The following is a 26541-nucleotide window of genomic DNA, read 5'->3' as shown; positions in this document are numbered from 1 at the left end:
AGTGCAAAGCAGGATTTAGTCCTAGCACCTACAAGGACCTTAGCTGCAGTATCTGATCATGTGACCCTCGATCTCCACTGAGAGATCTTACTCTGGGCATGCTCAGAATGTGAAAAGCAGGACTTAGCCCCAGAAGTGTCCGCTCGCCGCTGCCCAGCACTGACTTCAATGGCAGAAGCAGGAAATGCAGCAGTAACTCTTAGCACAGAGTCAGACTGAGCGAGACGCTGGGATCGACGTCTCCGCTGAGCAGGCTCTGCTGCGGCAGGAGAAGAATGGGAGACCGCAGCGGAGATGGCCTGAGATTCCCCCTGTGCAGAGGCAGGAACTCGACCCCTAACACAAATGGACCTTACAAACTATTTTCCAACTTCACTTGAATCTGACAACATATAAATCGTTGTACACTACTGTTTGAGGCACATGACAGAGTTCAGAAGGAAAGGAGCGCTATTTATTTATTATTATTTCTTTATTTAGCTATATATTGCTGGAATAGTTTGCAGACACAATGTATTGGAAGCAGTGTTTGTGACCACCTGGCAGCTCAAAAGGTGGCCTCCACAAACAGGCCTGGCACCATCTACCCTGTTTTCCAGATTCCAGGAATTGTCTTACGCATCACCCTTTAACGCCTCTACATGGATCTGTACTTGCACAGGGACCACCAGGCTTGGGCCATGTTGTTATATGCTGTTCTGTGGAGTGAGATGGGAAGAAGACTAGTCAGGAGGCCGAGTCAGAACCAGAAGGGTTGGAAAATACAAAATGAGAAGATGCAAGAGTAGTCAGTGAACGGGCCTGGGTCACAACAGGAAACAAATACACAAGTCGGAAGCTGAGCACAGAGGACTGAATCAGAGGAAAACAAGATGTATCTGGCAGCTTCATGCAATATGCTACAAGCTTTAATAAGGTGTTGTGATTTCCAATTGAATGAAGCAGGGAGCAGATTACTTGGGCTGGACAGCACACACCCATACTGCCAGCATTGATGGTACTACAGGTTCCAGGTACCCTAATCTTAATGGCTGTGCTGAGGCGGTGCCCCCCATAGCTTTTGGTTCTGACATCTCCTCCATTACCAGCGCTGCCTGCAGAATGAATAAGGCGGCATCAGGTGACAGAAGCAGACGTCGCAGAAGCAGTTCCCAAAGGGGATGTAGATAAAGATGTTAAATAAGGTTATGCTGACCTGATTTAGTTGTGTATACACAACATTTCCATGGCTTATAAACCCAGCTGCCGAAGGTGCAATGGGTCATCAGACTTAGAAATCATAGAAAAGAAGAATTTGCGGATAATCTGCACTGCTGGTATCACATATACGGTAATAGATCCAAGTACAGGCAGAAAGTATTTGCGGTTTTACCTTTATTCAGTCAACGAGTTTCGAAGTGCTACAGACTTTCTTCATCAGTACAAGAAAACCATAGTTTACCATACAGTGCAGCTATATTTATAGTGATCCCCTTACGGAATACGACACATCATTTGTAGAAGCCCTAATATATCAAAATTGCAGAAAATCAGAGCAGTAGAAATCTAAAAAAGTGACTCCATCTTAGAAATTATAACCCTCAGTGAATTAATGTATAGGAGCAGTGAATATTTTGACTCCAGAGTCACTTTCCAGAAGTTAGCGCACAGTGGATGCTGAAAATTGAAAATTTCACATTTGCCATTTTATTATCCAACTTATAGTGCCCAGTTTGTGCTCAAGGAGACACACACATACCATAAATTAAAGTGGGTTCCTCTCAGTATAGTAATGTCAAATACATGGATGCTAAATGTGATTTGGGCACACTACAAGGCTACATTAGTTTGGGAAAGCCATGTTGCTTTTCAAGAGCCTTTGAGCCACTAATAATGTGGAAACCTCTGTTTTTCAATTGACAGATGATGGACCTGAGTGGGGACTCACTTTTTTTGTGACATGAGTGAAAGTTTTTATTGGCATTTTTTGGATGAGTAGAAGTTTTTATTGATATTATTTTCCCCTACATAACATTGTTTGGTGGCTTTTTATTCCATATTTAGGAGGCAGAAGGAACAAACAGTTGAAATCCATGCTCTACTGGTTCATCCCATGAGGTTTTCTTTTAGGCTGTGAACTGTCATTGTCTGAGTGAATAATTCAATATTTTTACATAATTTGCCATTTTTGAACCATTTACATAGAAATGTTAAAAAAATTAAATTTCAAGGTTATTTTATTCAAAAATAATAATTGGTTTTATTCTTGGCAGATGACTGTACCAGGAGATCAGAGGGACAGCTGACATCTTCAATTTTTAAATCAGATGATCCAAAGATCCCACATGATGCAATTGAGGTGAATGCCATTACTTCAGATATACCATCATCCCTTCACAGCAAAGAACTATCATCTGACCCATTGAAACATGTTCAGTCTTCTGATTCATTACCGAATACGAAGGAAAATGGAAGTCACAAAATAATCATTAAAAAACAAATTGCTCTTAAAGCAAAGGAGAGATTTTCATGTTTAGAATGTGGGAAATGTTTTAAATGGAAAACAAATCTTGATAGCCACCAGAGAACCCACAGACAGGAGAAGCCTTTTTCATGTTCAGAATGTGGGAAATGTTTTAACCAGAAAGTGAATCTTGATAGCCACCAGAGAACCCACAAAGGGGAGAAGCCTTTTTCATGTTTAGAATGTGGGAAATGTTTAACACGGAAATCAACTCTTATCAAACATCAGAGAACTCACACCGGGGAGAAGCCTTTTTCATGTTCAGAATGTGGAAAATGTTTTACTGAGAAATCAAATCTTATCAAACATCAGAGAACTCATACTGGGGAGAAGCCTTTTTCATGTTCAGAATGTGGAAAATGTTTTAACCAGAAATGGATTCTTGTCAGACATCAAAGAACTCACACAGGGTAGAAGGCATATTTTTGTTCAGAAAGTATGAAATGTTTTATACAGAAATCAAATCTTATCACACTTCAGAAAACTCACATTAATGAGAAACTTGTTTAGATTGTAGGATAATTTTTTACTTGCAAATGCATCTTGTTAGACCCCAGAGCAGTCACACAAAGAAGAAACCTTTTTCGTGTTCAGAATCTGGGAAATGTTTAACATGGAAATCAACTCTCAATAAACATCAGTGAACTCACACAGGGGTGAAGCCTTTTTCATGTGCAGAATCTGGGAAATGTTTGTCTTAATAGCCACCGGAGAAACCACACAAGGATGAACGCTGCAACTACACCCAACTGTTATCTACAGACTAGAAAGCCATGGCTGCACAACTATAAACACCACCTTGGACCTAACTCCTTAATAGGCTGTTGAGGGGTTTCTCGTACCTCTCGAGGAACTAGAGGGGAGGCCGCAACACACTGTCAACAAGGGGAATGGAAAGTGTGAAAAGGAGAAGCAAAAATAAAAGGAACAAGTATAACCTCGCAGAATCCTAATAGTGGTAGAAGGAAAAGGTGCTGGTAGGAAAATCAAACAGACTCACTGCAAGAATACAACTGGATTTTACCAAGCAAGGTAAACCACTTGGCTTAAGAGCTGGAACTCGTGAAAACACATCCACCAAGAGGTATAACCAGCAAGGAAGTGCAGTGAAGGGAAGGGTGAATACCGTATATACTCGAGTATAAGCTGAGATTCTCAGCCCATTTTTTTGGGCTGAAAGTCCCCCTCTCGGCTTATATTCAAGTCATACCCAGGGGTCGGCAGGAGAGGGGAGTGGGGGCTGTCTTATTATACTCACCTGCTCCTGGTGTGGTCCCTGCACGTCTTTTCCCCGGCGCCGGCAGCTTCTTCCTGTAGTGAGCGGTCACATGGTACCGCTCATTACAGTAAATGAATATGCGGCTCCACCTCCCACAGAGGTGAAGCCGCATATTCATTACTGTAATGAGCAGTAACGGTGTCCGCTCAGTACAGGAAGAAGCTGCAGCGGCGCGGAAGCAGGGACTGCACAGCGCCAGGAGCAAGTGAGTATAACGGGGAGGGGAGCGCTGCGCGATATTCACTTGCTCCTCGTTCCGGCGCCGCTCCGTCTTCTGCAGTGACGCTCAGGTCAGAGGGCGCGGTGACGTGGTTAGTGCGCGCCCTCTGCCTGAACGTCATTGCAGAAGACACTGAAGATGGAATGGCGCCAGAACGAGGAGCAGGTGAATATTGAAAGTGCCGAGGGCCTGAGCGACGAAGAGGTGAGTATGTGATTTTTTTTTTTATCGCAGCAACAGCAAATGGGGCAAGTTTCTGTATGGAGCATCTTATGGGGCCATAACGTTTGTGCAGCACTATATGGGGCAAGTGTCTGTATGGGGCATCTTATGGGACCATAACGTTTGTGCAGCACTATATGGGGAAAGTGTCTGTATGGGGCATCTTATGGGGCCATAACGTTTGTGCAGCACTATATGGGGCAAGTGTCTGTATGGAGCATCTTATGGGGCCATAATCAATGTTTGTGCAGCACTATATGGGGCAAGTGTCTGTATGGAGCATCTTATGGGGCCATAATCAACGTTTGTGCAGCACTATATGGGGCAAGTGTCTGTATGGGGCATCTTATGGGGCCATAACGTTTGTGCAGCACTATATGGGGCAAGTGTCTGTATGGAGCATCTTATGGGGCCATAATCAACGTTTGTGCAGCACTATATGGGGCAAGTGTCTGTATGGAGCACTTATGGGGTCATAACGTTTGTGCAGCACTATATGGGGCAAGTGTCTGTATGGGGCCATAACCAACCTTTGTGCAGCACTATAAGGGGCAAGTGTCTGTATGGGGCCATAATCAACGTTTGTGCAACACTATAAGGGGCAAGTGTCTGTATGGAGCATCTTATGGGGCCATTATTGACCTTTATGCAGGATTATATGGGGCATATTTTAATATGGAGAATCTTATGGGGCCATCATAAACTTTATGGAGCATTATATGGGGCTCCTGATTCAATATGGATGTTCAAAAACACTTAACATACTGATGTCTCAATTAATTTTTACTTTTATTAGTATCTATTTTTACTTTTGACATTTACTGGTAGCTGCTGCATTTCCCACCCTAGGCTTATACTCGAGTCATTAAGGTTTCCCAGTTTTTTGTGGCAAAATTAGGGGGGTCGGCTTATACTCGGGTCGGCTTATACTCGAGTATATACGGTATATAAAATCCCACCCAGTTTGTGGTAGGGCAAACCAAAATGAGAAATTCTCGAAGAGGAGCAAATCAAGAAAAGGAAAACAAAGACAATAGAAACCATCAGCAATTGGACAGGGAAGAAAAGGCAACAGTTGAGCAGACAGAAGAACCAACCAGTCAGCAACAGGTTACCTGATTGAGTAATCAAAACAAGCTATGACAGTACCCTCACTTCTATGAAGGGCCACTGTGCCCTCAGAAACCCCATACATTGCTGGTGGAACTTTCTCATCAAGAATCATATTTACATAGATTGAAAAAAAAAGACCTAGGTCCAAAAGGTTCACCCATTCGCCACCAAATTTACATTTTTTGTCACTACATTATGTATAACCCATGACTACCAACAGAGGAAGCATGTACAAATAACTATTATAGACACACCTAAGACATGACTACCTTCCCAAAAAAAATTGTGTGCAGAGTCTAAAAAAATTCTTAAACTTTATTAAAGAATAAAGAATTAAAATTACATATAAAATACAACAGAGAGATTCATTGGAGGACCACCTGCTGTATTATATAACTACATGCAGACCGATAAAGAATTGTATAAAATATAGTAAAAATACCAAATTTAGATACAGCTCTGGAAAAAATTAAGGGACCACTGCAAAATTTTCAGTTTGACTGATTTTTCTCTTTATATGTATATTTTTAAGTAAAATGTAAATTGTTCTTTATTCTATAAACTACTGACAACATGTCTCCGAAGTTCCAAGCAATAAGTGTTGCAGTTATTTTCTGAAAATGAGAAATGGTCAAAATAACAAAAAAACGCATTGCCTTCAGACCTCAAATAATGCAAAGAAAACAAGTTCATATTTATTTAGAAACAACAATACTAATGTTTAACTCAGGAAGAGTTCAGAAATCAATATTTTGTGGAAGAACCATGATTTTTAATCACAGTTTTCATGTGTCTTGGCATGCTTTCCACCAGTCTTTCACACTGCTTTTGGGTGACCTTATGCCACTCCTGGTACAAAAATGTAAGCAGTTCTATGTTTGATGACTGGTGACTATCCATCTTTCTCTTGATTACATTCCAGAGGTTTTCAATGGAGTTAAGGTCCAGAGATTGGGCTGGCCATGATGAGGATTTGATGTAGTGGTCCTTCATCCACACCTAGATTGACCTAACTGTGTGGCATGGCGCATTGTCCTGCTGGAAAAAAAACAGTTCTCAGAGTTGGGGAACATTGCCTGAGCAGAAGGAATCAACTGTTTTTCCAAGATAACCTTGTATCCGGCTTGATTCATATGTCCTTCGCAAATAATAACCTGCCCAATCCCAGGCTTGCTGAAGCATCCCCAGATCATCACCGATCCTCCACCAAATTTCACAGTGGGTGCAAGACACTGTGGCTTGTACACCTCTCCAGGTCTCCGTCTAACCATTAGATGACCAGGTGTTGGGCAAAGCTCAAAATTGGACTCATCAGAAAAGATTACCTTACTCCAGTCCTCTATGGTCCAATTCTTATGGTCTTTGGCAAATTTCACCCTGACTCTCCTTTGCTTCTAATTGATGAAAGGCTTTTTTCTAGCTTTACATAACTTGAGTCCTGCCTCTAGGAGCCTGTTACGAACCGTTCTAGCCGTGCACTTCACCCCCGCTGCTATTTGCCATTCCTTTTGTAGGTCACTTGATGTCATCCTGCAGTTCCTGAGTGACATTCGAAGAAGATGACGGTCATGCGGTCGTTGGAGAGTTGTTTTTGCCCTCTACCGGTCTGTAGCTTTGTTGTTCCCAATGTCTGCTGCTTGACCTTGTTTTAATGGACTGCTGTCCTAGAAATGGTAAGGATGGAGGCAACATGATGCTCACTGTGTTCCTCTGCTGATAAAGCCAGAATTGAGCCCTTCTTTTCCTCACTCAACTTTTCTTTGCAACTCCTTTGGCATGGTTAAAAGTTATTTTTTCATTCCTATTAGTTTTGGGATGTTACTAGCACTTGTATTTCCATCCAGCTTGTCCTATTGTAAGAGGATTGTTAACACCACAGCAGTGTTTTTTAGACTTTCCTTTGTTAAGAAAAATTGGGTTCCGGTGATCACCTAATCCAGTGGTCCCCAACCTTTCTGACCTTGAGAGCCACATTCACCTCTGCAAGAGGGTCGCGAGCCACATCCAGCTCCTGCCCCCCTCACAGTAGTGTGTTGTGAATTCTGCTTTTGAGCTCCCTCTGGTGGTAGTAGATGGTAATGCAGTTGTTCCTGGGCGACAGTCTTGGACAGGTGTATCTGCTAATTGCAGTTCTGACTGGGGTATTTAGGCTTGCAGGAATCATTAGTCCTTGCCAGTTGTACTGTTATGATCCGGTGACCTTGGAGCAGCATGAAAACTTTCACTGGAGTAGGTGGTCACTATACTGACCGCAATTCCTGATCTTAACACCGCAACTAGAAGTAGCCGTGGAGTGTACCTAACGAATCCTAGACACCTCGTCACAGCCGGAGGACTAAATACCCCTAAAGATGGAAATAAGAATACTGTCTTGCCTCAGAGCAGAACCCCAAAGGATAGACAGCCCCCCACAAATATTGGCAGTGAGTTGGAGAGGAAAAAACATACACAGGCAGAAAAACAGGATTTAGCACAAGAGGCCACTCTAGCTAAAATAGGACAGGATAGGACAGAGTTCTGTGCGGTCAGTATTAAAACCCTTCAAAAAATATCCACAGCAGAATATACAAAAACTTCCTCCATCTAACTAAAGACGTGGGAGCGTATATCTGCAACTCCAGCGAATCCTACATTCAGAGCAGGAATACAATCAAAAAACAAGCACACAGCCTGTGTGCCACAGAAAAAAGAAACATACACTTATCTTTGCTGAAATGGCAGCCAAGCAGGAGAAGCCAGACAGAGATCCATCATATCCCAAAAAACATTGACAACTGGCAAGGACTAATGAGTCCTGCAAGCCTAAATACCCCAGTCAGAACTGCAATTAGCAGATACACCTGTCCAAGATTGCAGCCCAGGAACAATTGCATTACCATCTACTACCACCAGAGGGAGCTCAAAAGCAGAATTCACAACAGTAGTGGCAACCAAAGACCCCATTACGGGTATAATGATAAACAAAGCTTTTCCACACAAATCACCCGAAGAAGTATACCAAGTTCCAGGGGTTCCCAGCACACCCGACCACAATCAGCATTCTCCCATCACGCACTCCCAACACAGTCACATCCATCTTCAAGCACCTCCTCCGACCGGTAGTATCAGCCTGTCTCCAGCATACCATTCTTAAATTATCTCTAAACCCCCAAGACCAGTAGAAGTGTACCAAAATCTGCTCTTCTGTGCAGGGTTACTGACAAAGTTCACCATTTTGAGATGTGCTCATCATACCAGTTTACTAAATCTGGAGCTAATGCACCAAGCTGGCAGACAGCCGCGAGCCACAATTCATGGCACCGCGAGCCACATGTGGCTCCCGAGCTACAGGTTGGGGACCTCTGACCTAATCAGAAGCACATTTAAGTAGAATGAGGTTTCCTCTGGTTGGAATTCAACTGATACTGGAATGGAATGGCTGTCAGACATGTAGAGTAGCTGATTTTTATAAAACTGAGCAGTGCTTTCCAATTTTTGACAGAGCTGTATATACAAACTCTATCTCATTAGCCAAAATATTTGCATAGTGCACAAAAAATGCATGAAATAATAATGCAGGTTGCATAATGATAATATAGCAATAACAAAGTTTATTTGCAAACTGATGTTCTGTTTGAACTTAATGTCCCTTATAAACATTTGCCTAGTGCAAAAAAAGAATTGCTACTTTATTTAACTGAGCTAATGGTGCTGTTTGCTTAAATTATAGTCAAATGAAATAACTTGCATATTGTGCAGACTGGAGTAATAGGTCCTGGTGCCCCGATGTACATTTCACCCTTTTGCTTCATCAGGGGACGTTATCTATAACCCACAGTGTTATGTGTACTGAGATAATCATCAAGCCCTTTTTTAAAAAGCTGTTATAGTGTCTGGCATTACTACCTCATGTGATGGGGCATTCCACAGTGCTCAAAATGGTAAAGAACCTTTTCCAATTTAGCTGCCAGAATTGCTTTTCTTCCACCCATAATGAGTGCCGTTGATCCTTAGTATGGTCTTTGGAAAGAGTAAGTCATGTGCCAGTCCTTTGTATTGACCAAACATATATTTATACATATAAATGACATCTCCTCTAAGATGTCCTTTGTCTAAGCGAAACAAGCCCAACTTTTTTCAACTTTTTATCATATAGGAGGCCTTCCATTCCTTGAAATAATCTAGTTGCTTGCCTGTGAACTAACTCTATGTACCATATATACTCGAGTATAAGCCGACCCGAGGATAAGCCGACCCCCCTAATTTTGCCACAAAAGACTGGGAAAACTTAATGATTTGAGTATAAGCATAGGGTGGGAAATGCAGCAGCTACTGATAAGATGCTCCATATACAAATATGCCCCATATAATGCTCCATGCAGTTCATTATGGCCCCATAAGATGCTCCATATACAAATGTGCCACATATAATGCTCCATACAGTTCATTATGGCCCCATAAGATGCTCCATATACAAATGTGCCACATATAATGCTCCATGCAATTCATTATGGCCCCATAAGATGCTCCATATAACAATGTGCCACATATAATGCTCCATACAGTTTATTATGGCCTCATAAGATGCTCCATATAACAATGTGCCACATATAAGGCTCCATGCAGTTCTTTATGGCTCCATAAGATGCTCCATATAACAATGTGCCACATATAATGCTCCATACAGTTCATTATGGCCTCATAAGATGCTCCATATAACAATGTGCCACATATAATGCTCCATGCAGTTCATTATGGCCCCATAGATGCTCCATATAACAATTGTTATGATCCGGTGACCTTGGAGCAGCATGAAAACTTTCACTGGAGTAGGTGGTCACTATACTGACCGCAAATCCTGATCTTAACACCGCAACCAGAAGTAGCTGTGGAGTGTACCTAACGAATCCTAGACACCTTGTCACAGCCGGAGGACTAAATACCCCTAAAGATGGAAATAGGAATACTATCTTGCCTCAGAGCAGAACCCCAAAGCAGGGGTCCCCAACTCCAGTCCTCAAGGCCCACCAACATGTCATGTTTTCAGGATTTCCTTAGTCTTGCCCAGGTAATAATTGCATCACCTGTGCAATGCAAAGGAAATCCTGAAAACATGACCTGTTGGTGGGCCTTGAGGACTGGAGTTGGGGACCTCTGCCCCAAAGGATAGACAGCCCCCCAAAAATATTGGCGGTGAGTCGGAGAGGAAAAAACACACAGGCAGAAAAACAGGATTTAGCACAAGAGGCTACTCTAGCTAAAATAGGACAGGATAGGACAGAGTTCTGTGCGGTCAGTATTAAAACCCTTCAAAAAATATCCACAGCAGAATATACAAAAACTTCCTCCATCTAACTAAAGACGTGGGAGCGTATATCTGCAACTCCAGCGAATCCTACATTCAGAGCAGGAATACAATCAAAAAACAAGCACACAGCCTGTGTGCCACAGAAAAAGAAACAGACACTTATCTTTGCTGAAATGGCAGCCAAGCCGGAGAAGCCAGACAGAGATCCATCATATCCCAAAAAACATTGACAACTGGCAAGGACTAATGAGTCCTGCAAGCCTAAATACCCCAGTCAGAACTGCAATTAGCAGATACACCTGTCCAAGACTGCAGCCCAGGAACAACTGCATTACCATCTACTACTACCGCCGGTCAATCTGAATGGCCAGAGACATAGAATCACTCAGACCAGAAGGCGTGGGAAACCCCACCATGACATCTTTAACGGATTCAGAAAGACCCCTTCTGAAAATTGCCGCCAAAGCATCATTATTCCATTTAGTCAACACAGACCATTTTCTGAATTTCTGACAATACAATTCTGCCGCCTCTTGACCCCGAGACAGTGCCAACAAGGTCTTCTCAGCTTGATCCACAGAATTAGGTTCATCATATAATAATCTCAAAGCCTGAAAAAAGGAGTCTATATTAAGCAAAGCCAGATTCCCAGATTCCAGGGAAAACGCCCAATCCTGTGGGTCGCCACGCAGCAGGGAGATTACGATTTTTACCTGCTGAATGGAATCACCGGAGGATCGAGGTCTCAGAGCAAAAAACAGTTTACAGTTGTTTTTAAAACTCAAAAATTTGGACCTGTCACCAGAAAACAAATCAGGAGTAGGAATCTTCGGTTCTAAAGCAGGAGTCTGAACAATATAATCAGAAATATCTTGCACCCTAGCAGCAAGCTGGTCTACACGAGAAGCTATTTCCTGAACATTCATGCTAGCCCAAAGCTCCTCAGCTACCCAGAGATTAAGAGGAAAGAGAATACAAAGCAGACCGAAGAAAAAAAAATGGCTCAACACCTTTCTTCCCTTCTTCTGAGAGGCATTTAACTCATTATGGGCCAGTTGTACTGATATGATCCGGTGACCTTGGAGCAGCATGAAAACTTTCACTGGAGTAAGTGGTCACTATACTGACCGCAAATCCTGATCTTAACACCACAACTAGAAGTAGCCGTGGAGTGTACCTAACGAATCCTAGACACCTCGTCACAGCCGGAGGACTAAATACCCCTAAAGATGGAAATAGGAATACTATCTTGCCTAAGAGCAGAACCCCAAAGCAGGGGTCCCCAACTCCAGTCCTCAAGGCCCACCAACATGTCATGTTTTCAGGATTTCCTTAGTCTTGCCCAGGTAATAATTGCATCACCTGTGCAATGCAAAGGAAATCCTGAAAACATGACCTTTTGGTGGGCCTTGAGGACTGGAGTTGGGGACCTCTGCCCCAAAGGATAGACAGCCCCCCACAAATATTGGTGGTGAGTCGGAGAGGAAAAAACACACAGGCAGAAAAACAGGATTTAGCACAAGAGGCCACTCTAGCTAAAATAGGACAGGATAGGACAGAGTTCTGTGCGGTCAGTATTAAAACCCTTCAAAAAATATCCACAGCAGAATATACAAAAACTTCCTCCATCTAACTAAAGACGTGGGAGCGTATATCTGCAACTCCAGCGAATCCTACATTCAGAGCAGGAATACAATCAAAAAACAAGCACACAGCCTGCGTGCCACAGAAAAAGAAACAGACACTTATCTTTGCTGAAATGGCAGCCAAGCAGGAGAAGCCAGACAGAGATCCATCATATCCCAAAAAAACATTGATAACTCGCAAGGACTAATGAGTCCTGCAAGCCTAAATACCCCAGTCAGAACTGCAATTAGCAGATACACCTGTCCAAGACTGCAGCCCAGGAACAACTGCATTACCATCTACTACCACCAGAGGGAGCTCAAAAGCAGAATTCACAACAAACAATGTGCGACATATAATGCTCCATGCAGTTCATTATGGCCCCATAGATGCTCCATATACAAATATGCCCCATATAATGCTCCATACATCTCTGTGCCTAGTGCTTTGCTTGGTGATCTATCATTGCCTTATCTTGACCTACTTCTGATCATCTATTTGGCTAACCCCTTTGATCTAATCCGCTATCATCCCACTATTTTGACATCGGACGCTCCCTGACTTCACCTTTGTCTCTTCCCTATATTTATTATGTACCATCCTGGCAATTGACCTCAGCCTCCTTGTCTATCCCTACTCACGCCTAGTCCAAGGGAAGTGACTCGGCATCACTCTAGCTTCTGAATATCCTTTTAAAAATGTGGATCCCAAAGCTGGATCCCATGATGTCACCTTACAAGTGATCAGTTGAGGTCTAACAATACATTAGGATCACAACTCTCTTTTTATGCACCCTAAAGTCTCGTTTGCTTTTGCAACTGCTGCTTGACATTGAGTACTGCTGCTCTGCTTACTTGTAACTAGAATACCCAAGTCCTTCTCCTGTTCTGTAGTCCTGAGTATGCTTTCATTAATTGTATATGAAATAATAGGATTACTCTATCCTAGGTACGTTACTCTACATTTATCAACATTAAGTCTCATTTGCCAAGTGTTTGCCCATTCAGACATCTAATAAAGATCGTAATATTGTACTGTACAGATCAGTTTTTAATAACCTACATAGTTTGGTGTTGTCAACAAGGACTCTTAACTCTGAGGAAGCTACATTGCTACACGTAACATGTCTGGTCCGTTACTTTCTCCCTCTGCTCACTTCATATTGAGGGTTGCATTCCTTGTGGTTCATATGAATAATTCATATTTACCACGCAGGACAATTACACGATTGGCCAACGATTAACTGAACAGATAGTGGCTGTTACCACTGTAAGGCCTGTTATTGGAGAATTAACATTGAGCATATGGCATATACACCTCCCATTGCAATTCATGGTATATATTTTTAACCCCTTAACGACCAAAGTTATTTTTTGCTCCCCTTCTTCCCAGAGCCATAACTTTTATTTTTCTGTCAAAATGGCCATGTGAGAACTTTGTTAAAAAGTCACACTGGCGCTCAACCCTAGAAAAATCAATCCTCAGCTGCTGGGATCAAGACAGAGCTGGTGCCAAAATCTGTCTAATACAGAATTTGAAATATTATACTAAAACGATGCTGCGCTTGAGGATTGGTATAGGAAGACAATACAGAAAACCGAATATATAAAGAAACTAGCTGAAGAGCCCGGCGTTGCCTGGGCATAGTAAATATCTGTGGTTAGTTATAGCACCTCACTTCTCATATTTTCCCATCACGCATCTCATTTTCCCAATCACATCTTTCATTTTCTCCCTCACACCTCTCATTTTCCCCCTTACTCCTCTCATTCCCCCCTAACACTTGTCATTTCGACCTCACATCTGTCATTTTCCGATCACTCCACTATTTTCCCTCACTCCTCTCATTTTGCACTCACACCTTTTCATTTTCACCTCACACCTCTCATTTTCACCTCAGTATATACATGTTTGTCATCTCCCTTATATATAGTATACACCTGTATGTCATCTCCTGTATATAGTATATACCTGTATGTCATCTCCCCTGTATATAGTATATACCTGTGTCATCTCCTATATATAGTATATACCTGTATGTCATCTTCTATATATAGTATATACCTGTATGTCATCTCCTCCTGTATATAGTATGTACCTGTGTGTCATCTCCCCTGTATATAGTATATATCTGTGTGTCATCTCCTCCTGTATATAGTATATACCTGTATGTCATCTTCTATATATAGCATATACCTGTATGTCATCTCCTCCTGTATATAGTATATACCTGTAGGTCATCTGCTCCTGTATATAGTATATACCTGTGTGTCATCTCCTCCTGTATATAGTATATACCTGTATGTCATCTACTCCTGTATATAGTATGTACCTGTATGTCATCTCCTCCTCTATATAGTATATACCTGTGTGTCATCTCTCCTGTATATAGTATATATCTGTGTGTCATCTCCCCTGTATATAGTATATACCTGTGTGTCATCTCCTCCTGTATTAGACCTCGTTCACACGTTATTTGCTCAGTATTTTTACCTCAGTATTTGTAAGCTAAATTGGTAGCCTGATAAATCCCCAGCCAACAGGAAGCCCTCCCCCTGGCAGTATATATTAGCTCACACATACACATAATAGACAGGTCATGTGACTGACAGCTGCCGAATTTCCTATATGGTACATTTGTTGCTCTTGTAGTTTGTCTGCTTATTAATCAGATTTTTATTTTTGAAGGATAATACCAGACTTGTGTGTGTTTTAGGGCGAGTTTCGTTTGTCAAGTTGTGTGTGTTGAGTTGCGTGTGGCGACATGCATGTAGCGACTTTTGTGAGATGAGTTGTGTGGCAACATGCGTGTAGCAACTTTTTGTGTGTCGAGTTGCATGTGACAGGTTAGTGTAGCAAGTTGTGTGCAGCAAGTTTTGCGCATGGCGAGTTTTGCACGTGGCGAGTTTTATGTGTGGTGCCTTTTGAGTATGTGCAAGTTTTGTGTGAGGCAACTTTTGCATGTGTTGCAACTTTTGTGCATGTGGCAATTTTTCCGCGTGTGCAAGTTTTGCGTGTGGCGAGTTTTCCATGAGGTGAGTTTTGCACTTGTGGCAAGTTTTGCGTGAGCCTAGTTTTTCCATATGGTGAGTTTTGCGCGTGGCGAGTTTTGAGCGGCGACTTTTGTGTTTCGACTTTTATGTGGCGAGGTTGGTGTATGTGTGGTGAAATGTGTGCTGAGGGTAATATGTGTTCAAGCACGTGGTAGTGTGTGGCGCATTTTGTGTGTGTGTTCATATCCCCGTGTGTGGTGAGTATCCCATGTCGGGGCCCCACCTTAGCAACTGTACGGTATATACTCTTTTGCGCCATTGCTCTCATTCTTTAAGTCCCCCTTCTTCACATCTGACAGCTGTCAATTTGCCTCCAACACTTTTCCTTTCACTTTTCCCCATTATGTAGATGGGGGCAAAATTGTTTGGTGAATTGGAAAGCGCGGGGTTAAACTTTCACCTCACAATATAGCCTATGATGCTCTCAGGGTCCAGACGTGTGACTGTGCAAAATTTTGTGGCTGTAGCTGCGACGCCTCCAACACTTTTCCTTTCACTTTTTCCCCATTATGTAGATAGGGGCAAAATTGTTTGGTGAATTGGAAAGCGCGGGGTTAAACTTTCACCTCACAATATAGCCTATGATGCTCTCAGGGTCCAGACGTGTGACTGTGCAAAATTTTGTGGCTGTATCTGCGACGCTTCCAACACTTTTCCTTTCACTTTTTCCCCATTATGTAGATAGGGGCAAAATTGTTTGGTGAATTGGAACGCGCGGGGTTAAAATTTCGCCTCACAACATAGCCTATGACGCTCTCGGGGTCCAGACGTGTGACCGTGCAAAATTTTGTGGCTGTAGCTGCGACGGTGCAAATGCCAATCCCGGACATACATACACACACACACACATACACACACACATTCAGCTTTATATACAGTAGTAGACTAGCTGAAGAGCCCGGCGTTGCCTGGGCATAGTAAATATCTGTGGTTAGTTATAGCACCTCACTTCTCTTATTTTCCCATCACGCCTCTCATTTTCCCAATCACATCTTTCATTTTCCCCCTCACATCTCTCATTTTCTCCCTCACACCTCTCATTTTCTCCCTCACTCCTCTCATTCCCCCCTAACACTTGTCATTTCAACCTCACATCTGCCATTTTCTGATCACTCCACTATTTTCCCTCACTCCTCTCATTTTGCACTCACACCTTTTCATTTTCACCTCACACCTCTCATTTTCACCTCATTACCTCAGTATATACATGTTTGTCATCTCCCTTATATATAGTATACATCTGTATGTCATCTCCTGTATATAGTATATACCTGTATGTCATCTCCCCTGTATATAGTATATACCTGCTGTGTGTCATCTCCCCTATATATAGTATATACCTGAATGTCATCTCCTTCTATATATAGTATATACCTGTATGTCATCTCCTCCTGTATATAGTATATACCTGTGTGTCATCTCCCCTGTATATAGTATATATATGTGTGTCATCTCCTCCTGTATATAGTATATACCTGCATGTCATCTTCTATATATAGCATATACCTGTATGTCATCTCCTCCTGTATATAGTATATAACTGTATGTCATCTCCTCCTGTATATATATGTACCTGTATGTCATCTCCTCCTCTATATAGTATATACCTGTGTGTCATCTCTCCTGTATATAGTATATATCTGTGTGTCATCTCCCCTGTATATAGTATATACCTGTGTGTCATCTTCTGTATTAGACCTCGTTCACACGTTATTTGCTCAGTATTTTTACCTCAGTATTTGTAAGCTAAATTGGCAGTCTGATAAATCCCCAGCCAACAGGAAGCCCTCCCCCTGGCAGTATATATTAGCTCACACATACACATAATAGACAGGTCATGTGACTGACAGCTGCCGTATTTCCTATATGGTACATTTCTTGTAGTTTGTCTGCTTATTAATCATATTTTTATTTTTGAAGGTTAATACCAGAGTTGTGTGTGTTTTAGGGCGAGTTTTGTTTGTCAAGTTGTGTGTGTTGAGTTGCGTGTGGCGACATGCATGTAGCAACTTTTGTGAGATGAGTTTTGTGTGGCAACATGCGTGTAGCAACTTTTTGTGTGTCGAGTTGCATGTGACAGGTTAGTGTAGCAAGTTGTGGGCAGCAAGTTTTGCACATGGCGAGTTTTGCGCGTGGCGAGTTTTATGTGTGGTGCCTTTTGAGTATGTGCAAGTTTTGTGTGAGGCAACTTTTGCATGTGTTGCAACTTTTGTGCATGTGGCAATTTTTCCGCATGTGCAAGTTTTGCGTGTGGCGAGTTTTCCATGAGGTGAGTTTTGCACTTGTGGCAAGTTTTGCAAGCGCCTAGTTTTTGCATGTGGTGAGTTTTGTGTTTCGACTTTTATGTGGCGAGGTTGGTGTATTTGTGGTGAAATGTGTGCTGAGGGTAATGTGTGTTCAAGCACGTGGTAGTGTGTGGCGCATTTTGTGTGTCTGTTCATATCCCCGTGTGTGGTTAGTATCCCATATTGGGGCCCCACCTTAGCAACTGTACAGTATAAACTCTTTGGCGCCATCGCTCTCATTCTTTAAGTCCCCCTTGTTCACATCTGGCAGCTGTCAATTTGCCTCCTACACTTTTCCTTTCATTTTTTCCCATTATGTAGATAGGGGCAAAATTGTTTGGTGAATTGGAAAGCTCGGGGTTAAAATTTCACCTCACAACATAGCCTATGACGCTCTCAGGGTCCAGACGTGTGACTGTGCAAAATTTTGTGGCTGTAGCTGCGACGCCTCAAACACTTTTCCTTTCACTTTTTTCCCCATTATGTAGATAGGGGCAAAATTGTTTGGTGAATTGGAACGCGCGGGGTTAAAATTTCGCCTCACAACATAGCCTATGACGCTCTCAGGGTCCAGACGTGTGAGTGTGCAAAATTTTGTGGCTGTAGCTGCGACGGTGCAGATGCCAATCCCGGACATACATACACAAACACACACACATTCAGCTTTATATATTAGATAATAAAGAAATCAATACAATCAGATGGTCCAATATGGGCTACATGCACGGTTATATGAATACCCAGCAGCCTTGCTGGCGTGGAATTATTTGATAGAACAAGTAACTCTCCGGGGTATGTCAGTGACACCAGAAAGAATATAATACCGATGTGCTTGAACCTCACACTGGCCTCAGAGAACAAGACAAGTGTGTGCAGCTGCTGGCTCACCTGTGAACACCGAGTGCTGCAGCATGCGGTGTAACTGTGCCGGTGCCAGATGCAGACTCGCTTGCTTGGTGCAGACGCCAGGGGCTGCGGGGCTGCTTGTACCGTGCGGTGAAGCGCAGTGTAGAGCCAGGGATGCCCCGGCCGGTGGCGTCACGGATACCACACGAGACAAAAAAGATGGCCGACAGGCTCCGTCTACCTGTGAAATCACGCTAAGTAAGGAGCGCTGTGGCACTCAAAAAAGGAAAGGGGGAGCTAACCAACGCGTTTCAAAGACTCTCGCTCTTCTTCATTAGGGTTACGGCTCCTGAGGACATGCCCTCCATATATACTCTAAGTGGGCATGTACACTGCCCCTCATTTTCACCCAAGTTTCCCAGGAAGTGCTTGTGCACCCGTGCATACACACTCAAAATTATCAATATGCATATATGCATATATAAGCATTCACAGATTTATTTGCTGCCTGGTCATAGAGGGATATGATAAACATATGAGTGTACACATTATTATACAGCCATATATACGGACGCAAGGTATTCAATCGTCAGTATGGAATGGTGCATTGTGTTTATTAATTCTAAAAAAGCATACTTCAAATGCGCCCGCTGATTGGTTACTGTGAGTGGTTGATAAAGTGCTTATAGGTTTAAATGAATAATTTAATGTTGAATACTAATAACACATAATACATAAAATTGAGTACACTGTTTTTAGTTTAAAACAACAAATCCCCACGATAAGGGGAGAATGGAACGAAAAAAAAAAATATGCTTTATCCCCTTCACAACCCTGCCCTTTTCCGTTTTTGCTTTCTCGTTTTTTGCTCCCCTCCTTCCCAGAGCCATAACTTTTATTTTTCTGTTAATATGGCCATGTGAGGGCTTATTTTTTGCGGGACAAGTTTTACTTTTGAACAACATCATTGGTTTTAGCATTTCGTGTACTAGAAAACAGGAAAAAAAATCCAAGTGCGGCGAAATTGCATAAAAGTGCAATCCCACACTTGTTTTTTGTTTAACTTTTTTGCTAGGTTCACTAAATGCCACAACTGCCCTGCCATTTTGATTCTCCAGGTCATTACGAGTTCATAGACACCAAACATGTCTAGGTTACGTTTTATCTAAGTGGTAAAAATAAATTCCAAACTTTGCTAAAAAATAAAAAATTGCGCAATTTTCCAATACCCGTAGTGTCTCTATTTTTCGTGATCTGGGGTCAGATGAGGGCTTATTTTTTGCATGCCGAGCTGGACTTTTTAATTATACCATTTTGGTGCAGATACGTTCTTTTGATCACCCGTTATTACATTTTAATGCAATGTTGCGGTGACCAAAAAATGGTAATTCTGGCATTTCGAATTTTTTTCTCGATAGGCTGTTTAGCGATCAGGTTAATGCTTTTTTTTATTGATAGATCGGGCAATTCTGAACTCGGCGATACCAAATATTTGTAGGTTTGATTTTTTTTTAATTGTTTTATTTTGAATGGGGCAAAAGGGGGGTGATTAAAACTTTTATATTTTTTTTATTTTTTTCATATTTTTTAAAACTTTTTTTTTTACTTTTGCCATGCTTCAATAGCCTCCATGGGAGGCTAGAAGCTGGCATAGCCTGATAGGCTCTGCTACATAGCAGCGATCATCAGATCGCTCCCATGTAGCTGAATTACAGGCATGCTATGAGCGCCGACCACAGGGTGGTGCTCACAGCAAGCCGGCATCAGAAACCATAGAGGTCTCAGGAAGAACTCTGGTTGCTATGCCGACGTATCGCTGACCCCCGATCATGTGACGGTGGTCGGCGATGTGCTCATTTCCGGCCGCGCAATCGGAAGCGCCGGTTAAATGCCGCTGTCAGCATTTGACAGCGGCATTTAACTAGTTAATAGCGGCGGGTGAAGCGCAATTTCACCCTCCGCTATTGCGAGCACATGTCAGCTGTTCAAAACAGCTCACAAGTCCCGGCTTTGAGGTGGGCTCAGTGCCGGGGTCCACATCAAAGCAGGGGATCCGACCTCCGCTGTAATAGTACGGCGGAGGTCGGTAAGGGGTTAAAACGAAATTTATTTATACCATCAATATTAAAAATATAAATCCTCATCTAGTTGGGTTAATTGTGATTACAGTGTCAAGGACCCTATTCATTATTTATAAAAAAAGAAGAAAAGGAAAAAAGGAGTGGGAAAATATCCGATATTATTATTATTTCTTTATTGTTTAAGAAAGGCGGCCGGGCAAGTTTCCCTACCCTAAGGACCTAAACCATATAAAAGAATTGAGGGGTCTACTAGATACCTTAGAGCCCCGTATGGGACCCGTCTAAAAACCTAGGTAAATATTATTATTTTTGCACATACAGTACAGACCAAAAGTTTGCACACACCTTCTCATTTAAAGATTTTTCTGTATTTTCATGACTATGAAAATTGTACATTCCCACTGAAGGCATCAAAACTATGAATTAACACATGTGGAATTATATACTTAACAAAAAAGTGTGAAACAACTGAAATTATGTCTTATATTCTAGGTTCTTCAAAGTAGCCACCTTTTGCTTTGATGACTGCTTTGCACACTCTTGGCATTCTCTTGATGAGCTTCAAGAGGTAGTCACTGGAATGGTTTTCACTTCACAGGTGTGCCCTGCCAGGTTTAATAAGTGGGATTTCTTGCCTTATAAATGGGGTTGGGACCATCAGTTGTGTTGTGCAGAAGTCTGGTGGATACACAGCTGATAGTCCTACTGAATAGACTGTTAGAATTTGTATTATGGTAAGAAAAAAGCAGCTAGGTAAAGAAAAATGAGTGGCCATCATTACTTTAAGAAATGAAGGTCAGTCAGTCCGGAAAATTGGAAAAACTTTGAAAGTGTCCCCAAATGCAGTGGCAAAAACCTTCAAGCGCTACAAAGAAACTGGCTCACATGAGGACCGCCCTAGGAAAGGAAGACCAAGAGTCACCTCTGCTTCTGAGGGTAAGTTTATCCGAGTCACTAGCCTCAGAAATCGCAGGTTAACAGCAGCTCAGATTAGAGACCAGGTCAATGCCTCACAGAGTTCTAGCAGCAGACACATCTCTACAACAACTGTTAAGAGGAGACTTTGTGCAGCAGGCCTTCATGGTAAAATAGCTGCTAGGAAACCACTGCTAAGGACAGGCAACAAGCAGAACAGACTTGTTTGGGCTAAAGAACACAAGGAATGGACATTAGACCAGTGGAAATCTGTGCTTTTGTCTGATGAGTCCAAATTTGAGATCTTTGGTTCCAACCATCGTGTCTTTGTGCGATGTAGAAAAGGTGAACGGATGGCCTCTACATGCCTGGTTCCCACCGTGAAGCATGGAGGAGGAGGTGTGATGTGTGGGAGTGCTTTACTGGTGACACTGTTGGGGATTTATTCAAAATTGAAGGCATACTGAACCAGCATGGCTACCACAGCATGTTGCAGCGGCATGCTATTCCATCTGGTTTGCGTTTAGTTGGACCATCATTTATTTTTCAACAGGACAATGGACAATGACCCCAAACACACCTCCAGGCTGTGTAAGGGCTATTTGACCAAGAAGGAGAGTGATGGGGTGCTACGCCAGATGACCTGGCCTCCACAGTCACCAGACCTGAACCCAATCGAGATGGTTTGGGTTAAGCTGGACCGCAGAGTGAAGGCAAAAGGGCCAACAAGTGCTAAGCATCTCTGGGAACTCCTTCAAGATTGTTGGAAGACCATTCCCGGTGACTACCTCTTGAAGCTCATCAAGAGAATGCCAAGAGTGTGCAAAGCAGTCATCAAAGCAAAAGGTGGCTACTTTGAGGAACCTAGAATATAAGACATAATTTCAGTTGTTTCATACTTTTTTGTTAAGTATATAATTCCACATGTGTTAATTCATAGTTTTGATGCCTTCAGTGTGAATGTACAATTTTCATAGTCATGAAAATACAGAAAAATCTTTAAATGAGGTGTGTCGAAACTTTTGGTCTGTACTATAATTAAAAAAATATATATAAATATACATGTATATACATGTAACCATTCTTGACTTACTGGTGCCATAATGCTTATGTTTACTAGGTAGTATATTGATTAGTGATCATTAGTAAATTTAAAATGCAAATAATTTGAGTTCTTGATTTAGGCCCTTTGGGGCCAAGCTGTCAAGAGTAAATATCCAATGTGTTTCCGCCCTGGACATGCATTTAATGAAGTCACCCCCTCTTGGGCTCTGATGGACCGTTTGGATGTCCGTGAAGAACACCCCTTTTGTTGACTTATTATGTTTTTCTAAAAAATGACGTGATAATGGGTGTTGTGAATTCTGTGGCAGAGCTCCCTCTTGTGGTCACAAGTGGTACTTCGGCTGATTTTCTCTGTGAGCTTCCGTTGGTGGAGGAAAGTGGTACTGCGGCTTCTGAGTTTCCTAGCATAGGGAGCATTCGGCGCAATCTACGGCTGCCTTTAGTGTGGTTGGAGAGGATTAGGGATTGCGGTCAACAGAGTTCCCACGTCTCAGAGCTCGTTCTTGTTTTTTGGGTTATTACCAGGTCACTGTATGTGCGCTGACCTCTATGTCCATTGTGGTACTGAATTACCTTTCATAACAGTACTGGAGGCCAAAAGTACTAATGATTCTCAATAGAGGGAAAAAAGAAGTTCTGAGACCATTTTTTTTTCTTTGCACTGTGTTTTGCCTTTTTTTTCCCCTAGACATTTGGGTAGTTCAGGACACAGGTGTGGACATGGATATTCAGGGTCTGTGCTCTTCATTGGATAATCTCGTTATAAATGTACAAAAGATTCAAGATTTGGTGGTTCAGAAGCCTATGTTAGAACCAAGAATTCCTATTCCTGATTTGTTTTATGGTGATAGAGCCAAGTTTGTGAATTTCAAAAATAATTGCAAACTGTTTCTGGCCTTGAAACCTCGCTCCTCTGGTGATCCAGTTCAACAAGTGAGAATTGTTATTTCTTTTTTGCGTGGCGATCCTCAGGACTGGGCATTTTCCCTTGCGCTAGGGGATCCTGCATTAAGTAATATTGATGCGTTTTTCCTGGCGCTCGGATTGCTGTACGATGAGCCTAATTCAGTGGATCAGGCAGAGAAGAATTTGCTGGCTCTGTCAGGGTCAGGATGAGATAGAGGTATATTGTCAGAAATTTAGAAAGTGGTCTGTACTCACTCAGTGGAATGAAGGTGCGCTCGCGGCTATTTTCAGAAGAGGTCTCTCTGAAGCCCTTAAGGATGTCATGGTGGGATTTCCTATGCCTGCTGGTCTGAATGAGTCTATGTCTTTGACCATTCAGATCGGTCGACGCTTGCGCGAGCGTAAATCTGTGCACCATTTGGCGGTATTACCTGAGCTTAAACCTGAGCCTATGCAGTGCGATAGGACTTTGACCAGAGTTGAACGGCAAGAACACAGACGTCTGAATGGGCTGTGTTTCTACTGTGGTGATTCCACTCATGCTATCTCTGATTGTCCTAAGCGCACTAAGCGGTTCGCTAGGTCTGCCACCATTGGTACGGTACAGTCAAAATTTCTTCTGTCCGTTACCTTGATCTGCTCTTTGTCATCGTATTCTGTCATGGCATTTGTGGACTCAGGCGCTGCTCTGAATTTGATGGACTTGGAGTATGCTAGGCGTTGTGGGTTTTTCTTGGAGCCCTTGCAGTGTCCTATTCCATTGAGAGGAATTGATGCTACGCCTTTGGCCAAGAATAAGCCTCAGTACTGGACCCAGCTGACCATGTGCATGGCTCCTGCACATCAGGAGGTTATTCGCTTTCTGGTGTTGCATAATCTGCATGATGTGGTCGTGTTGGGGTTGCCATGGCTACAAGTCCATAATCCAGTATTAGATTGGAAATCCATGTCTGTGTCCAGCTGGGGTTGTCAGGGGGTACATGGTGATGTCCCATTTCTGACTATTTCGTCATCCACCCCTTCTGAGGTTCCCGAGTTCTTGTCTGATTACCGGGATTTATTTGATGAGCCCAAGTCCGATACCCTACCTCCGCATAGGGATTGTGATTGTGCTATCGATTTGATTCCTGGTAGTAAATTCCCAAAAGGTCGACTGTTTAATTTATCTGTGCCTGAGCACGCCGCTATGCGGAGTTATGTGAAGGAGTCTTTGGAGAAGGGGCATATTCGCCCGTCATCGTCGCCATTAGGAGCAGGGTTCTTTTTTGTAGCCAAGAAGGATGGTTCACTGAGACCTTGTATAGATTATCGCCTTCTTAATAAGATCACGGTTAAATTTCAGTACTCTTTGCCATTATTATCTGATTTGTTTGCTCGCATTAAGTTGGTTTAGTTTAGTTGGTTCACCAAGATAGATCTTCGTGATGCGTATAATCTTGTGTGTATTAAGCGAGGCGATGAGTGGAAAACTGCATTTAATACGCCTGAGGGCCATTTTGAGTATCTAGTAATGCCATTCGGACTTGCCAATGCTCCATCAGTGTTTCAGTCCTTTATGCATGACATCTTCCGAGAGTACCTGGATAAATTCCTGATTGTGTACTTAGATGACATTTTGATCTTCTCGGATGATTGGGAGTCTCATGTGAAGCAGGTCAGAACGGTGTTTCAGGTCCTGCGTGCTAATTCTTTGTTTGTGAAGGGATCAAAGTGTCTCTTTGGTGTCCAGAAGGTTTCATTTTTGGGGTTCATCTTTTCCCCTTCTACTATTGAGATGGACCCTGTTAAGGTCCAAGCCATCCATAATTGGACTCAGCCGACATCTCTGAAAAGTCTGCAAAAGTTCCTGGGCTTTGCTAATTTTTATCGTCGCTTCATCTGCAATTTTTCTAGTATTGCTAAACCATTGACCGATTTGACCAAGAAAGGTGCTGATGTGGTCAATTGGTCTTCTGCTGCTGTGGAAGCATTTCAAGAGTTGAAGCGTCGTTTTTCTTCTGCCCCTGTGTTGTGTCAACCAGATGTTTCGCTTCCGTTCCAGGTCGAGATTGATGCTTCTGAGATTGGAGCAGGGGCTGTTTTGTCGCAGAGAAGTTCTGATTGCTCGGTGATGAAACCATGTGCCTTCTTTTCCAGGAAGTTTTCGCCTGCTGAGCGAAATTATGATGTGGGCAATCGAGAGTTGCTGGCCATGAAGTGGGCATTCGAGGAGTGGCGTCATTGGCTTGAAGGAGCTAAGCATCGCGTGGTGGTCTTGACTGATCATAAGAACTTGACTTATCTCGAGTCCGCCAAGCGGTTGAATCCTAGACAAGCTCGTTGGTCGTTGTTTTTTGCCCGTTTTGACTTTGTGATTTCATATCTTCCGGGCTCTAAAAATGTGAAGGTGGATGCTCTGTCTAGGAGTTTTGTGCCCGACTCTCCGGGTGTATCTGAGCCGGCGGGTATCCTCAAAGAGGGAGTAATTGTGTCTGCCATCTCCCCTGATTTGCGGCGGGTGCTGCAAAAATTTCAGGCTGATAAACCTGATCGTTGCCCAGCGGAGAGACTGTTTGTCCCTGATAAATGGACGAGTAGAGTTATCTCTGAGGTTCATTGTTCGGTGTTGGCTGGTCATCCTGGAATCTTTGGTACCAGAGAGTTAGTGGCTAGATCCTTTTGGTGGCCATCTCTGTCGCGGGATGTGCGTACTTTTGTGCAGTCCTGTGGGATTTGTGCTCGGGCTAAGCCCTGCTGTTCTCGTGCCAGTGGGTTGCTTTTGCCCTTGTCGGTCCCGAAGAGACCTTGGACATATATCTCTATGGATTTTATTTCAGATCTTCCCGTCTCTCAAAAGATGTCAGTCATTTCGGTGGTCTGTGATCGCTTCTCTAAGATGGTCCATTTGGTACCCTTGTCTAAATTGCCTTCCTCCTCTGATTTGGTGCCATTGTTTTTCCAGCATGTGGTTCGCTTACATGGCATTCCAGAGAATATCGTTTCTGACAGAGGTTCCCAGTTTGTTTCGAGGTTTTGGCGAGCCTTTTGTGGTAGGATGGGCATTGACTTGTCTTTTTCCTCGGCTTTCCATCCTCAGACTAATGGCCAGACCGAACGAACCAATCAGACCTTGGAAACATATCTGAGATGCTTTGTTTCTG

General features: G+C 42.8%; 1 protein-coding gene across 1 annotated transcript in view; it reads left to right on the top strand.

Moving 5' to 3' along the window:
- The window catches only part of LOC138651792 (oocyte zinc finger protein XlCOF6-like), a 93908-nt gene that overhangs the window by 20631 nt on the left and 46736 nt on the right, over positions 1–26541 (top strand). Inside the window, exons 7-8 of the mRNA XM_069742296.1 lie at positions 2253–2913; positions 12904–12907. Of these exons, the coding sequence (XP_069598397.1) occupies positions 2253–2913; positions 12904–12907 (665 nt within the window). The remainder of the gene's footprint in view (positions 1–2252; positions 2914–12903; positions 12908–26541) is intronic.

Source organism: Ranitomeya imitator, chromosome 10 (assembly GCF_032444005.1).
Source record: "Ranitomeya imitator isolate aRanImi1 chromosome 10, aRanImi1.pri, whole genome shotgun sequence".
Lineage (NCBI taxonomy): Eukaryota > Metazoa > Chordata > Amphibia > Anura > Dendrobatidae > Ranitomeya > Ranitomeya imitator.
This window is presented reverse-complemented; position numbering and strand designations above follow the sequence as displayed.